The 14283-nt window shown below is 51.1% G+C and overlaps 2 protein-coding genes across 3 annotated transcripts in view; both read left to right on the top strand.

The window, feature by feature from the left end:
- Positions 1-14283, top strand: part of LOC146421880 (serine/threonine-protein kinase pim-1-like) — a 43841-nt gene that overhangs the window by 4335 nt on the left and 25223 nt on the right. The window lies entirely within an intron of this gene.
- LOC146421882 (olfactory receptor 14J1-like) lies at positions 10075-11147 on the top strand. The gene has a single exon (XM_085046959.1). It carries the CDS (start codon positions 10081-10083, stop codon positions 11011-11013), a length of 933 nt encoding a protein of 310 aa, XP_084903085.1. The 5' UTR covers positions 10075-10080; the 3' UTR covers positions 11014-11147.

The following is a 14283-nucleotide window of genomic DNA, read 5'->3' as shown; positions in this document are numbered from 1 at the left end:
CATTCCCATGTGGGGCAGCTCCCTTCCTGCAGAGCCTGGCAGCTCCTGGCCCCTGCAGGGCTGAGGCTTTTCCCCGTTGCTGTGCACAGACTGATGGAGCAGCACTGCTGAACACAGGGACACCCAGAGGGAGCAAAAGCAGCTGCCTTTGTCCACCTGAAGCTCCAAGGGCAAAACTCTGAGCAGACATGGCTGGAAGAGACTGGCAGGCTCCCTGTTTGCTGTGCTCCCCACTTGTGAGGGGCCCAGCTTTGCGTGAGGCACAGTGAGAACAAGGGGCAGCTCCCTCCCAGCCCCACAGCCAAGGGACCCCTCTGGCCCCAGGGCTTGGGGCACTGTCAGCACCTGCTGCTTCAGCCACTGCTTCTGCTGGCACTGAGAGCAACAACCAGATTGTGGCTGATCCCGAGGGAGCAGCAGCAGGGCCTGGAGCTGATCCCTGAGTCTGGGCAGGGCTGGACAAATGACCCCACAGCAGCAGCAGCAGCAGCAAATGGAGCTGACTTTGAGCACAGCCCCTGCCACTCCTCCCTCTTGTTTGCAGTGGTGTCACAGCAGCCTGAGGCACCTGGGAGCCCTCAGTGCCAGCAGGGACTTGAGATGGCAGCCCTGGGCTCCTGGAGGTTGTGCAAGGAACGGAGCTGGGGACTCCCTGTCCATATGGAGCTTGCAGATGGAAAAGGCTGCTGTGCCCAGGCAGCTCCAAGGGCAGAGAAATGAGGCTCTCGAGCACTTGATCTGGGCCAGTCCCACAGTCCTGGGCAGCAGCTACCGAGCCCAGGGGGAGCAGAGGGCACAGCAAGAGGGGCAAAAGCAGTCAAGGGCAGAGACTGGAGAGAGCCAGACCTGGCAGAAGGAACAGCTGCTTCCTTGCAATCCTGAAGAAAGCTCTTGGCTGTTTCAGAGCACTGAAAGGCGTGAAGGACGGAGAGGAGGCAAGAACAAACAATGCTCCTGTTTTCACACCTTCCTCTCTCAGTGTCCCAGAATGAACTGGATGAACTCTGCTCTTCTCTCTGAGTTATCTCGTTCAGCATGAGCAGCTTAGCACCAGGAGCTAAAGGAGCTGAAGCCTTAGGCCACAAGAGCTGTCCAAGAGGGGACTTTTTGAGCAAAATAATGCTGCTAATGTGGACCTAGCTGAATGCAGCAGATAGAATCCTGGAACTGCAGAATCCTTTCTGTTGGAAAAGATCTCTGAGCTCATCAACTCCAGCTGTTCACCCAGCACTGTCAAGCCCAGCACTAAACCACATCCCTGCAGTGCCAAGGCCTGACCAAGAGACCTGACTGAGGCCTGAGCAACAGGCCCTGAGCCAAAGGTGACACCCAGATGAACCTTCCAACCAAATATTATCTTTGTATCTGCTCATTACTGAAACTTGCACAATCACTAGCATTGTGATAGATGTATCCACTCATGAGTGAAACATGTATTTGCCTTTCTCTAGTTGTAAGCTGGACAAAGCCATGAAATCCAACATCTGGCCTTGTTTGGAGAGTATGGTCAAAGTCAACTCCCTTGGTTCCTCCTTGAGCCCTGGCCAGGCTTTGGGAGAAGCCAAGAGGAGGATGAAACCAGATGTTCCTGCCCTAGCAGAGCTGTCAGTGTGTTTATTCAGCACTGTCACAGCTGGGCCCTCTCCCAGCCAGGCTGGAAGCCTCACCTGTGGGTGGATGCACCTGCAGGAATTGCCAGTTGTTGGCAGTGGCTCTGCAGTCCTTGGCTGTGACAGCTTCCCCAGCTGATGAGGGGATCTGGGTGATGGTAAAGTCTGAGGGTAACTGGTGATGGATCTTTGTTCATCACTGCAGGCAATCTTTGGTAGTGCTGATTGGGTGCATTGCTGAGCTTCTGTTGTGATTCTTGGCTGCTTTGAAGTATAGTAAATTACACAGATTCCTTCAGTAAATTACACTGATTCCTTCAGTAAATTACACAGATTCCTTCAGTTGGTGTCATGTCTTTGGTGCTGACCCTGCCCACTGGCAAAACAAAATTGGCATAATCTGGCCAGATCACAGCAAAATGTCACTTTTTAAATGTAAATGTAAGGAATCAGTCCCATCCAAAATTCCTGGTTGGGAAGACCTTCCCTAGAGTTCACTGGCTCTGCAGGGGGCTGAGATCAGAGCAGTGTGTGAGCAATGGGGAAGTTGGCTAAAAGAAGCTGATCCACTGGATGTATTAAAATGCATCCAAAATTGCATATGGAAAAAGGAAAAGAACTTGTGGGTTTAGGAAGAAGAGGATTAATTTTGTTAACAGTATATTGGAAAAAGCACCAACAGAAGGAATAATTGTTTTTGGAATGCTCCCACATGGAGCAACAGAAATTTTTAATCTTGAGCTCAGATTTCTTTGTGCAAGTGAAGTAATATAAGAATATAATCAATATATAGGTATATATATAATAAAAATTTTACATAATATTTTTAATACATAATTAAAATATAATTACATAATTACATAATCACCTAATTAAAACATATATGTGTGTATATATATAAGCTAAATGATTGTGTGAAATAATGCTGACAATACTAATTTGTTACCTTTGGCTGCTCAGGGATGTAGCACTAAATACCCTGCAAAAAGTATTTGGCCAGGACCCAAACATCAGGGGGAAACTTGGTGAGATTGTGTATAATGAATAAAGGAGGATGGGATGAAATTGGCTATTTTTATATGGTTTGCTGATACTGTGATATGGAATGCTTTGTCTGATCCTGTGAGAAATAAAGTGATGAAGGCTGCTGGGTTTTTCATATACCACACTATGCACAAGCTGCAGGACTGGTGGAATGGATGGAGGGGTTGTTAAAAGAGCAGAGGAAAAATTAGGGGATGAGAACTTGTCTGGATGAAGAATCCCTTACAGGTCCACCCCAGAAGCTGCAGGGCTGGACCTTTATGCATTAGAATTAGTGAGGATAAATCAGAAGCAAATGAGAGTTATCAATACCAGAACAGGAATTCAGATTCCTCCAGAACACTTTGGTTTGATAACTGCTCACTGAAGCTTGACCTTGCAAAGTGTTCATGTCATGGGAGGAGGAATTGATGCAGATTGTCAAGGAGAAATTAAAATCTTTTAAACAATAGTGAGCAAGATTTGATTATGCAAACCTGTCAATGGGCAGGACAACTATTGATACTGCAGTTTTAAAAACAACTGTGAAGCAAGGAGATCCCCCTCAAATCACCACTGTTTGTGGAGGTAAAGGGTTTGGATCCAGCAGTCCTAATAATGGAGCCCCAGTGTGGGTCCAGAGGCCAAATGGCCCTCCTGAGGCAGCTGAAGGAACAGCTCTGGGGAAAGACACCACTTTTAATCCTGAAACCTGGGCAGGAACGATGGGAATCTGTCCCTGCAGCCAAGTGTTCTATGGGAGAACAAGTAGATGTTACAGGATGTTGTTTTACAGATCCTGCCAGACCAAATCTCCCTGTTTGCCCCAACGTTCTCTTTGGAAAATGCTGTGATCCACAGGGCTCCATGTGAGGACTGATGTGACAATGAGTGACTTCCACACGAATTCAGCCAGGAGCCTGGAGCACCTCAAGGACTGGGACCTGGCAGCTCTCCAGCCGAAGGGGAAAGGACCCCACCAAGCCTTGTTACCCACAGACACTGCGGTGAAGCTGAACAGCAAAGGACCTTGGGGCATTATCGTGGAATTAAAAAGGCACCAGCTCCATGGACAGTGGAATTATTGTTCTTAACCCAATAGAGATTGAGGAAAAAGATTGAATAACCTTGTCACTAAAGTACTACTGATGTCTGTAAGTTGTATCTTGATAGTCAACCAGAATCTTTGTTTGCCAGAAACATCTCTAGAGTTTCACCAAGGGATTAGTCATGAAAATTCATACGAAAATGTAAAGATCAAAGTAGCCAAAATACTCCATGTAACTAATTGCTGGATATGTTCCCAACCAATGTTGGGAGGAATGGGATTCCCTTGGAGGGCCCATCCTGTGGGGTGGCAGAACTCTGTCAATGGGCTCTGACTCGTAACAGAGTCAGTGAAGGGACAGTTAAAGAAAACTGTGCTTGGAACAAAAGAATACAATGATCAGTTTTACAGGATTCAAGATTTCCCTGTAGGAGAAACCAAACCCTCTTATAGTTAGAGGCCAAAATGTGAAAGGAGTTCTATAGTTTAGCATTACTCAAAATGTAATCAGTACTTGGGGTGCTGGAGCTGGTCAGTCTCAGTGTCACACCACTCTCAGCCACAGTGCCACCATTTAGAAGAAGTATCAAATAATGTTATTAAAATAACAAATAGCACATCCTGAGAGCTCCAACAAACATGAATGTTAGCTCTACAGAACCACATGGCCTTGGATTATCTGCTTGCTGGCCAAGGAGGAACCTGTGCTATTTCAGGACAGGAGTGTCGCACTTGTATCACTGATGGGTTTGAAGTCCAACAGTCAGGAATCACCTCGATAGAAAGAGCAGTAGAAGAGTGGCAGAAAGAAGAAAATTGTTCTTGGTGGGATTGGCTTCATGTCTGCCAAATTGGAGGCTGCTGCAAAATGCATTCATGGCAGTCACTGTAATCATTGCAGTGTGTGCACTTGGTGTGTTATGATTGCATATTAGAGTTGTTGTAACACTTTGTGCTGGAAAATGGAGAATGGAGACTTGAGTAAAAAGAGACAGAGTCTCAAGAAAAAAGGGAGATTTGATAAATAACATAGAGAATAGCAACTAATCAGGCATGTTTTAGAAGGAATGCAAAGTATAGTTCTGAGTAATGAACTTGAGGAGCACTTATTTGAAGAACAAGAGACGATGCCTTTATGCCTAATACCTAAATCCAAGGTTCTATTACCGAAAGAATTTTTATGAAGATTGTAGTTCATCTGTAGGTCCAAGGACCAATTGAAATACCAAGGCCTGAACAACAGGCCCTGAGCCAAAGCTGACCTCTCGATGAAACTTCCAACCAAATGTTATGTTTGTATCTGCTAATTAACAAACTATTATTAGCAAAATGATCTTTGTAGCTGTTCATTGGTGAAACCTGTATTTACCATTCTGTAATTAGAAACCAGACAAGGCCCCATCTGACCTTGTTTGGGGATGTAGATCAAAGTCAACTCCTTTGGTTCCTCCTTGAGCCCTGGCCAGGCTTTGGGAGAAGCCAAGAGGAGGATGAAACCAGATGTTCCTGCACTGGCAGTGCTGTCAGTGTGTTTATTCAGCACTGTCACAGCTGGGCCCTCTCCCAGCCAGGCTGGAAACCTCACCTGTGGGTGGATGCACCTGCAGGAATTGCCAGTTGTTGGCAGTGGCTCTGCAGTCCTTGGCTGTGACAGCTTCCCCAGCTGATGAGGGGATCTGGGTGATGGTAAAGTCTGAGGGTAACTGGTGATGGATCTTTCTTCATCACTGCAGGCAATCTTTGGTAGTGCTGATTGGGTGCATTGCCGAGTTTCTCCTTTTGTAATTCTTTGCAAATGGTTTTGTACATTGCTGAACTTATCCTTTTGTCATTCTCTGCAGTTTTGCAATTATATAAATTACACTGTTCCTTCAGTTGGTGTCTGTGTCTTTGGTGCTGACCTTGCCCACCATCAAAACAGGGCTCCTCCTGCCTCAGTGTTACCTGGGAAGAAAAAACCATCACTCCAAATGCTGCCCTTTCCTCCTTGTTCCCCCACTTTATACACTGAGCGTGATGTCCTATGATCTGGGATATCCCTGGGGTCAACTGGGGTCACCTGTCCTGCCTGTGTCTCCTCCCAACCCCCACGGACCCCCAGCCCCTCCCCAGCATGGCTGGACAAGGGGCAGGAAAGGCCTTGGCTCTGTGCAAGCTCAGCAAGAACAAAACCATCTCTGTGTGATCAACCGTGTGCTCAGCACAGCCCCAAACAGCCCCAGAGAGAGCCCTGGCAAGGAAATTCCCTCTGCCCCACCCAAAGCAGCACCCCATGGCCATCCAGCATCACCACGGCTCCAGGGGTTCCTTTTCATGTCCTGACCCTGGCCAGGGGACCTTGGGATGGTTGCCATGGCAGCCAGCTGTGGCACAGTGCTCATGTCCATGGCAACACAGCCCAGCCCGGCCCTGAGTGCAGGTGACAGTGACAATCCCCATCACAGCAGGTCCCATGAACCAAACCTCAGCAAAGTGTCTCCTGCAGGTTGTCCTGGCATTGGAGAGTAGAACAGGGCTTTGTGCTGGTTGCCATGGCAACCTCTGTACCAATGATGCCCTATGGTGGTTGCCATGGTAACCTCTGTACCAATGATGCCCCATGGTGGTTGCCATGGCAACCTCTGTACCAATGATGCCCTATGGTGGTTCCCATGGCACCTGAGCCCAGCAGTGTCTCAGTGCAAGTGTCCCTGGCATCAGTCCCTCCAAGGGGTTTCCATGGCAACTGCCATGACAGGTGACCCAGGTGTCACATCCCAGTGCTGGTTGCCATGGAAACAGTCCCCAGCACTGACCCTTTCTGTCAGGCTGACCTGGCCTTTGGCCCTGGCACTGGGCTTTGCTGCTGGTTCCGCGGCGCCTGCCCAGCCAGCGCGGCACAGGGCAGGTGGCCATGGCACAAACCCCAGCCATGGATCCCCTGTGCCTCTGGGCAGTGACACCAGCCCTGAGCAATGGGCTGCTGCCGTGGGGTCAGTGAAGTGACCTTGGCAACAGCCCCTTGCAATGGCCCAGTGCAGGTTGGGATGAGAATCCACCCTCAGCCCTGGCCCAGGGCAGGGCTGCAGTGCCCTTCCCAGCAGCCTGGCTGCACAGCAGCACTTCCAGGGCTCTCTGCATTTCCCTTCCCTCACTCTTGGCTCACTCACACACCTCCCAACAACCCCTTGGTTCTTTGAGCTGCAGGGAGTTCAAAGCTTGTCTGCCCTTCAGCAGTTGGTCTAATTCTGCCTTCAGCCAAGTCTTGATTTGTGTTTATTGTAGAACTTCCTGTGTGTCCAAAACATTCCTTGCAGAGTTCTGCCTGGCTTGGGGAAGGGGAAACTCCTTGGTGGCAGCTTGGGCTTGGCACACACTTGAGGAGAGTGTCTGTTTTCAGTGGGGAACCTTAGGAGTTTCAGACTGCTTAAAAAAAAAAGAAAGATGAAAACCCCTCTTTTCCTGAGTGCAGCCACCTCTCCAAGCAAAGCAGCTCCCAGGTAAGTGAGGACAGAAAGGGTGGGGTTGGGGAATGTGGAGCAAGGTTGCCCACACTGGGTCAGACCTCAGAATGCTGCATTCACCTCTTCTCTAAAGAGAAATGTAATAAAAGACATTTAAATTTAATAATGAATCAAATTTAAATTAAATTTAAATTATTAAATTTAAATTTAATAAAAGACACATTAAAATAGGAGTGTATATTTCTTAGAAGCTCTTTGAACTATTTCTCCACAACTATAGCAGAAAACCTTCCTAATGAACTGTACCAGACCAGAGGGAAATCAAGGCAGAGCCATGGTTTGTCAGGACTTGCTTATCCTAATGAGCTCTGTGGTGCATTTGGTGCTGAGCCCTTGAACCTCAGGACAAACCTGAGAGGAGATTGCACAAACCTCTCCAGGAGTCAAAATCAGAAGAAAAACCCAAAGTGTCTCCAAGCAATAATGGTTCCCACTGAGGTCCATCCCCAACACAGGCTCCTCCTGGACTCCTTGGAGGAGAGAACTGGAGGCCATGATTGCACAAAAACCTCTCAGAGAATCAGTGTAGAAAGGAAAATCCAAAGTACCTTAAAAATCCTTGAGTATCTCAAAGCATTAATGAGCTCTACTGAGTGTCAATATAAAGGCTCTCAAGGGACTAATTAAAGCAGATATTTGAGGCCAGAATTGCACAAACTACTCATAGAGTCAGTGTGGGAAGGAAAAAGAAAAGTATCTTAAAAAAACTGAAGTACCTTGAAGCATTAATGAGCTCCAATGAGAGTCATTACTAACAAGGGATCTCAAGGGACTAATTAAAGCAGATAATTGGAGGCCATGATTGCACAAAGCTCTCAGAGACTTCAAGGCAAAAGTAAAACTCAAAGTCCTTTAATAAACCTGCAGTCCCTGGGAGCATGAAGGAGCCCCCAGGGCCATTCCTGACCAAGGCTCCCCAGGGACTCCTTCCAGCAGATCCCTGAGGCCACTGGGATGGGTGGGTAGGGGGGATGCTGAGGGCAGGACAAGGGGGTGGCAGTGCCCAGCCTTGCTGGGGCTGTGCCAGGAGCCCCAGTGCCTCAGGACAAGGTGTCTCCTCACAGCTCTTGGTGGCACAGAAGCTGCTGTGCCCAAGGGCACCAAGAATTGGCTTCTGTTTGTCCCACCCTGTCATCACTGCCTCCAATTTCTTCCTCTAACTGGAACCTGGGGACACTTTCTCAGTCATGTCCCTCAGTGGGACCCATTAAAACTTCAAGAAACATTGACATTTGATTCTAACTTTGAATTCGTGAGAGGTTTCTGTAACTCCCTCCCAGGGACTGATGTCCAGGGCCTCAGCACCAAAGCCCCAAGAGTCTCATTACAGTCCTTGTGCTGTTGCTGTGCTGCTGAGCTGGGCTGGGCTCCTGGCACAGAGGGAACTCCTGGCAACCAAGAAGAGCTTCAAAAAGACATTTCTCCTGAGGAGCAGTTTCTCTCCCAGCCCAGCAGGGCTGAGGGTGCTGCCTGCAGGTACCTGAGAGGAGTGAAGCAGACAGAGGCTTAAAGCAACTGGAAGGACAATTCTGAGCTTATTCATGGAGAAATCTTCACAACCTCTGACACAGTAAGTCTGGCTGCAGGGATCTTCTAAAGCTGACACATGACAGCACTGATATGACTGTAAGGATGGCTCTGCTGGTGTTTCTGGTTTGGGGGAGGATGTGCTGCAGGGCAGGGCTGCCCTGGGCACCGTCAGAGGGACAGGGCAGGACAGCTCCTGCTGCCAGGGATGGCTGCAGGCTGGGAAGGTGGGGGTGCAGCCAGGGGTGCCCAGGGCTGTCCTGCAGAGCAGCTCCTGCAGCCCTGAGGGCTCTTTGCCAGGGCAGGGGATCTGCCAGCTGCCCTGAGCAGCAGAGCTCTTGTGTCCCCTGGCAGCCAGTACAGCCCTCAGCCCGGGGGCTCGGGGCCCTCAGTCCCCTCCTGGGCTGGCAGAGCAGCACCAGAGATGAAGGGCATCTCTCCTGCCATTGCCCATTCCCTGCTGACCAGGGCCTGAGGGCGACTGTCCTGCACTGCTGCTGCCTGCGAGGGGCTGTGCAGGGCTGGGCAGGGAAAGGCTTTTCCTCAGGGCTGGGCTGTCTCTCTCCTTGCCTTGCTCAGCTGCTCCTGGCATTGCTGACAGGCTCTCTGGCAATGGCAGTTGCAGCTGCAGGGTCAGGCACAGCCCTTGGGGCTCCTCCTGTGCAGGGTGAGCACAGCAATGAGGTGTCCCAGCTCCCTCTGCCCTGGGCAGCTCTGGGCAGGGCAGGCTGGCAGGCTGGCAATGAAATGACTCTCCCTGACTTTGGGAAAGGGAGCAGCCACTTTGTCAGGTATTTATCCCTCTGCTGTCAGCAGCTTCTCCTGGCCTTCCTAGGTAACGTGGGAGTGGATCTCAGAAAGCTGCAAGTCCAGGGAAGCTGGGAACAGGCGAGAGGGAAAGAGCAGCTCCCCTCAGTCTGCACTAAGCCTCAGACAATCCTCCTGCCTCACTGGACACTCTGTTCCCCCCAAGGTACAGCAGAATCTCTCATTCTGCCTTCTGCAATCCCCATCCCTTTGCCCTGGAAGTGGTGGTGCTGACAAGCTCCTGTGCCTTAGGATTCCTTGTCCAAGTTCAAACACCATGAGTGGCCCCTGCCCTCACTGCCCCCTGCACTGACTGGGGGAGCAGGGCTGACTCCCAGCTGCCCTGCAGGTTGAGGTCCAGCTCCTCACACAACACTGGCCAGCAGCAATCAGGGCTCCAGTGACCAAGGTGAAGGCAGAGCTCCTAGACAGGGACAGGGGGGAGGTGTTTAGTGGCAGGGAAGGCTCTATGAGAAAGGACTTTGACTTTTCTATTAGAAATCTTCCCTAAATTGTCACTGTCTTTCCTCCTTCAACAGCTTCCAATGTTCAGAGACAGAAAATGTCCAACAGCAGCTCCATCAGCCACTTCCTCCTCCTGCCATTCGCAGACACACGGCAGCTGCAGCTCCTGCACTTCTGCCTCTTCCTGGGCATCTCCCTGGCTGCCCTCCTGGCCAACAGCCTCATCATCAGCGCCGTAGCCTGGAACCACCGCCTGCACACCCCCATGTTCTTCTTCCTGCTCAACTTGGCCCTGGCTGACCTGGGCTTCATCTGCACCACTGTCCCCAAAGCCATGCACAATTCCCTCTGGGACACCAGGGACATCTCTTACTCAGGATGTGCTGCACAGCTCTTTTTCTTTCTCTTCTTGATGGGTGCAGAGTTTACCCTCCTCACCGTCATGTGCTATGACCGCTATGTGTCCATCTGCAAACCCCTGCACTATGGGACCCTCCTGGGCAGCAGAGCTTGTGCCCACATGGCAGCAGCTGCCTGGGCCAGTGCCTTTCTCAATGCACTGCTGCACACAGCCAATACATTTTCCCTGCCCCTGTGCCATGGTAGTGCCCTGGGCCAGTTCTTCTGTGAAATTCCACAGATCCTCAAGCTCTCCTGCTCACACTCCAAACTCAGGGAAGTTGGGCTTGTTGTGATTAGTTTATCTTTAGGGTTTGGTTGTTTTGTGTTCATAGTTTTCTCCTATGTGCAGATCTTCAGGGCTGTGCTGAGGATCCCCTCTGAGCAGGGACGGCACAAAGCCTTTTCCACATGCCTCCCTCACCTGGCTGTGGTCTCCCTGTTCCTCAGCACTGCCATGTTTGCCTACCTGAAGCCTCCGTCCATCTCCTCCCCATCCCTGGATCTGGCAGTGTCAGTTCTGTACTCAGTGGTGCCTCCAGTACTGAACCCTCTCATCTACAGCCTGAGGAACCAGGAGCTCAAGGCTGCAGTGTGGAGACTGATGACTGGACAATTTCAGAGACATTAAACTGGTTGCCACTTTCCAAAAATCACTTGTTATATGAGTAATCTTTAATTGTTCTTGTTGGTTTGGTTGTGGGTTTTTTTTTTCTTTGTTTTAGTTTTTTAATATCTACAAATAAATGTCATTGTGCCATTTCTCATTTTGTTTGATTCCACCTTTGTGGTCTCCACACACTGTGTCAATGAGGAGCTGTGCTCTCGGTGGCTTTAAACAAACTAAAGGATCTCCCAGCCATGTTTTCACCAGAGATCTCCCTTTGTTCCCTTCTGTGGAGCTGCAGCAGCAATGTCTGTGTGCAGAGCTGGGGCAGATCAGGGGTGGCACAGCAGCTGTGCCAAGGAGCAGCAGCACTTGGTGTTGCCAGTGCTGCTCCCGTGCCACTGCCCCGCGGCCCTGCTGCCCCTCGTGTTGCTGTAGGGCCTGAGTGCTCTCGGGGTCGCTGCCAGTGCTGGGGGTGGCAGTGCCGGGGCTGCAGCAGGGACAGGCCATGGGCACTGCTGGGGCACAGCTGACACCTCAGGGCAGGGCCTGGGGGCTCGAGGCTCCTTGCCCAGGCTCTCTCCAGAACACGCCCAGGCCAATGCTGAGCAGAGAAAACCCCCGTGAGCAGCTGCAGGGTGGCCGTGGGCAGGCTGGGGGCAAACAGCATGGCTGGGGCTCTGCAAGGTGCCTGGGGGAGCCGGGAAGGAGCAGCAGAGCAGGGGCTGATCCATCCCCACTGCGCTGGACAGCCCAGGGCAGCGTCCCAGAGCGTCCTCATGGAGCTGCCAACAACATCCCCCCTTGGCAGCCCTGGCCTCTCCCCCAGCTCCCAGAGCTGCTTGATCCTTCCAGGCAGAGACACGGCAGCACTGGCTCAGGAGCCCTGTTTGCATTGCACACAGCAGGCGTGAGCACCCCATGCTGTTGGTGTGGGGAGATGAACCTGAGTGAGCAAAAACACCATCAGCCCTGGGGGCCAGCAAGGGCTGGGGATGGGAGGGAAACCACTCAGCTTTGTTGTGACCTCTGAAGTCAGCCAGAAAGTTTGTTCACAGGAGCTGCGAGTTTCCTGTCCCACTGCAGACATTGTTGCCCAGAGCCAGGGCTGCCTGGCAGCCACCCCCAAACAGCCCTGAGCATTTCCTTTGCTTCACCTTTGCTTTCTTTCCTCTTTCCTACTCCACATTTCTTCCTCTTGCCCATCCCTGTCCCCTCCCCTGCAAACAGCCCATCCCTGTTTGCCCTTTCCTCTCTGGCCCCACTCCCCATTTCAGTTCCTGACTTGGCACCATGGGAACATCCCTTGGTGAGCAGGATCATCCTACAAGTGCTTCATGAATTGTCTGCAGGGTCCTGCAGTGCCTCGTGCTGTTCCCTTGCCAGAGGCAGCACAGGCCAGGGGGCACATCTGGACTGCTGTGTGTGGCTGTGAGGCTCCCTGTTGTGGGGCAGTGAGGAGGAGCTGGAGAGGCTCTGCAGGACTGAAGGGATGGGCTTTGGGGCCTGTGGGGAGAAGCTGAGGGCCATGGGCTGCTGGACCTTCTGAAGAGGAGGCCCAGGGCTCATCCTGCAGCTGCTTCAAAGGTGCTTTCAGAGAATCACAGAATCAACGAGGTTGGAAAAGACCTTTGAGATCCTCAAGTCCAACCTGTGACCCAACACCACCTTGTCTCCCCTGAGCCTCCTCTGCTCCAGGATAAATAACTCCAGCTCCAAACTCAACCACTCCTCACAGCACTTGTGTTCCAGACCCTTCCCCAGCCTTGTTGCACTTCTCTGGACACACTCCAGCCCCTCAATGTCCTTCCTAAACTGGGGGCCCAGAACTGGACACAGCACTCGAGGTGAGGCCTCACCAGTGCCCAGTACAGGGGAAGAATCACTGCCCTGCTCCTGCTGGCCACACCATTCCTGATCCAGGCCAGCTGCCATTGGCCTCCTTGGCCACCTGGGCACACTGCTGGCTCATGTCCAGCCTGCTGTCCATCAGTGCCCCCAGGTCCCTTTCTGCCTGGCCACTGTCCAGCCACTCTGTCCCCAGCCTGTAGCACTGCAGGGGTTGTTGTGGCCAAAGTGCAGGACCTGGCACTTGGTCTGGTTAAACCTCACATTGTTGGATTTGGCCCCTGGATCCAGCCTGTCCAGGTCCCTCTGCAGAACCCTCCTCCTCTCCAGTAGATTCATACTTGCAGCCAACCTGCTGTCAACATGGTTCCATGAGGCTCTAGAGTGTCACAGTGGTCTCCAGGTTTCCATGGGGCTCCAAAATGTCACAAAGGCCCCTTGGTTCCCTGAGGTCTCACAGTGCAGCAATGGTCTCATTGGTTCCATAAGGCCAAAATGGCCAATTGGTCCCATGGGGCACAATGGTGTCAAAATTGTTTCCTTCATTCCATGAGTCCCCACAGTGTAGCAATGACCCTTTGGTTTTATGAGGTCCTGCAGTGTCACAGTGATCTCCATGGTTCCATAAGGCCCCACAGAGTAACATTTGCCCCTCTGTTCCATGGAGCCCTCAAATGTCACCATGGCCCCATGTTTACATGAGGTCCCACAGTGTCACCATTGACTCCTTTTGTCCAGAAGGTCACACAGTGTCACAATGATGTTCTTGATTCCATGAGGCCTCAGAGTACCACAATGGACTTCTTGGTTGCACAGTGTTACAATGGACCCACGGTTACACAAGATCCTGCTGTGTCACAAGTGTCCCCTTAGTTTCACAATGCCTTGCTGTGTCACAGTGGCCTCTGAGGTACATGAGGCCCCACAGGATCATAATGGCCCATTGGTTCCCTGAGGCACCACAGTGTCACAATTGTTCCCCAAGTTCCACGAGTCCCTGCAGTAAAACAATGTCCCCTTGGTTATGTAAGGCCTGGCTGTGTCAGAATTAACTCTTTGGTTCCATTTAGCCTCACAGTCTCACAATGGCCCCTTGGCTCTATGGTGCCATGCAGTGTCTCTATGGTTCTCTTAGTTTCAGGAGGCCCTGTTAAGATCCACTTATTCAGGTTCTTTGGAAATACCTCTGCCTGAATTAAGGTGCAAACAAGACCATATGCCAGTCAATAGTATGGGTTTTATTTGATAGTAAATATGAGAGAGAGAGAGGAAAAGAGAGAAAAGGTAAAGTAGGAAAAGAGGTGGGGGGGGACAGAAAGAGGGTGACAGAGATAGAATAAAGAAAATATCACCATCTGTGGATCCCAACGATGTTGCATTGATCCTCTCCAGCTGGTCTTCTTGCTGGTGATGGTCCCCCCAAAAGCACAGAATGCCATGGGTTAA

This window comes from Lichenostomus cassidix, unplaced genomic scaffold (assembly GCF_008360975.1).
Source record: "Lichenostomus cassidix isolate B80296 unplaced genomic scaffold, HeHo_3.0 HiC_scaffold_46, whole genome shotgun sequence".
Taxonomy (NCBI): Eukaryota; Metazoa; Chordata; class Aves; order Passeriformes; family Meliphagidae; genus Lichenostomus; species Lichenostomus cassidix.
This window is presented reverse-complemented; position numbering and strand designations above follow the sequence as displayed.

Bases quoted from the DNA above. Each gene is read 5' to 3' on its own strand.
- LOC146421882 (XM_085046959.1), top strand. From the start codon at position 10,081: ATGTCCAACAGCAGCTCCATCAGCCACTTCCTCCTCCTGCCATTCGCA.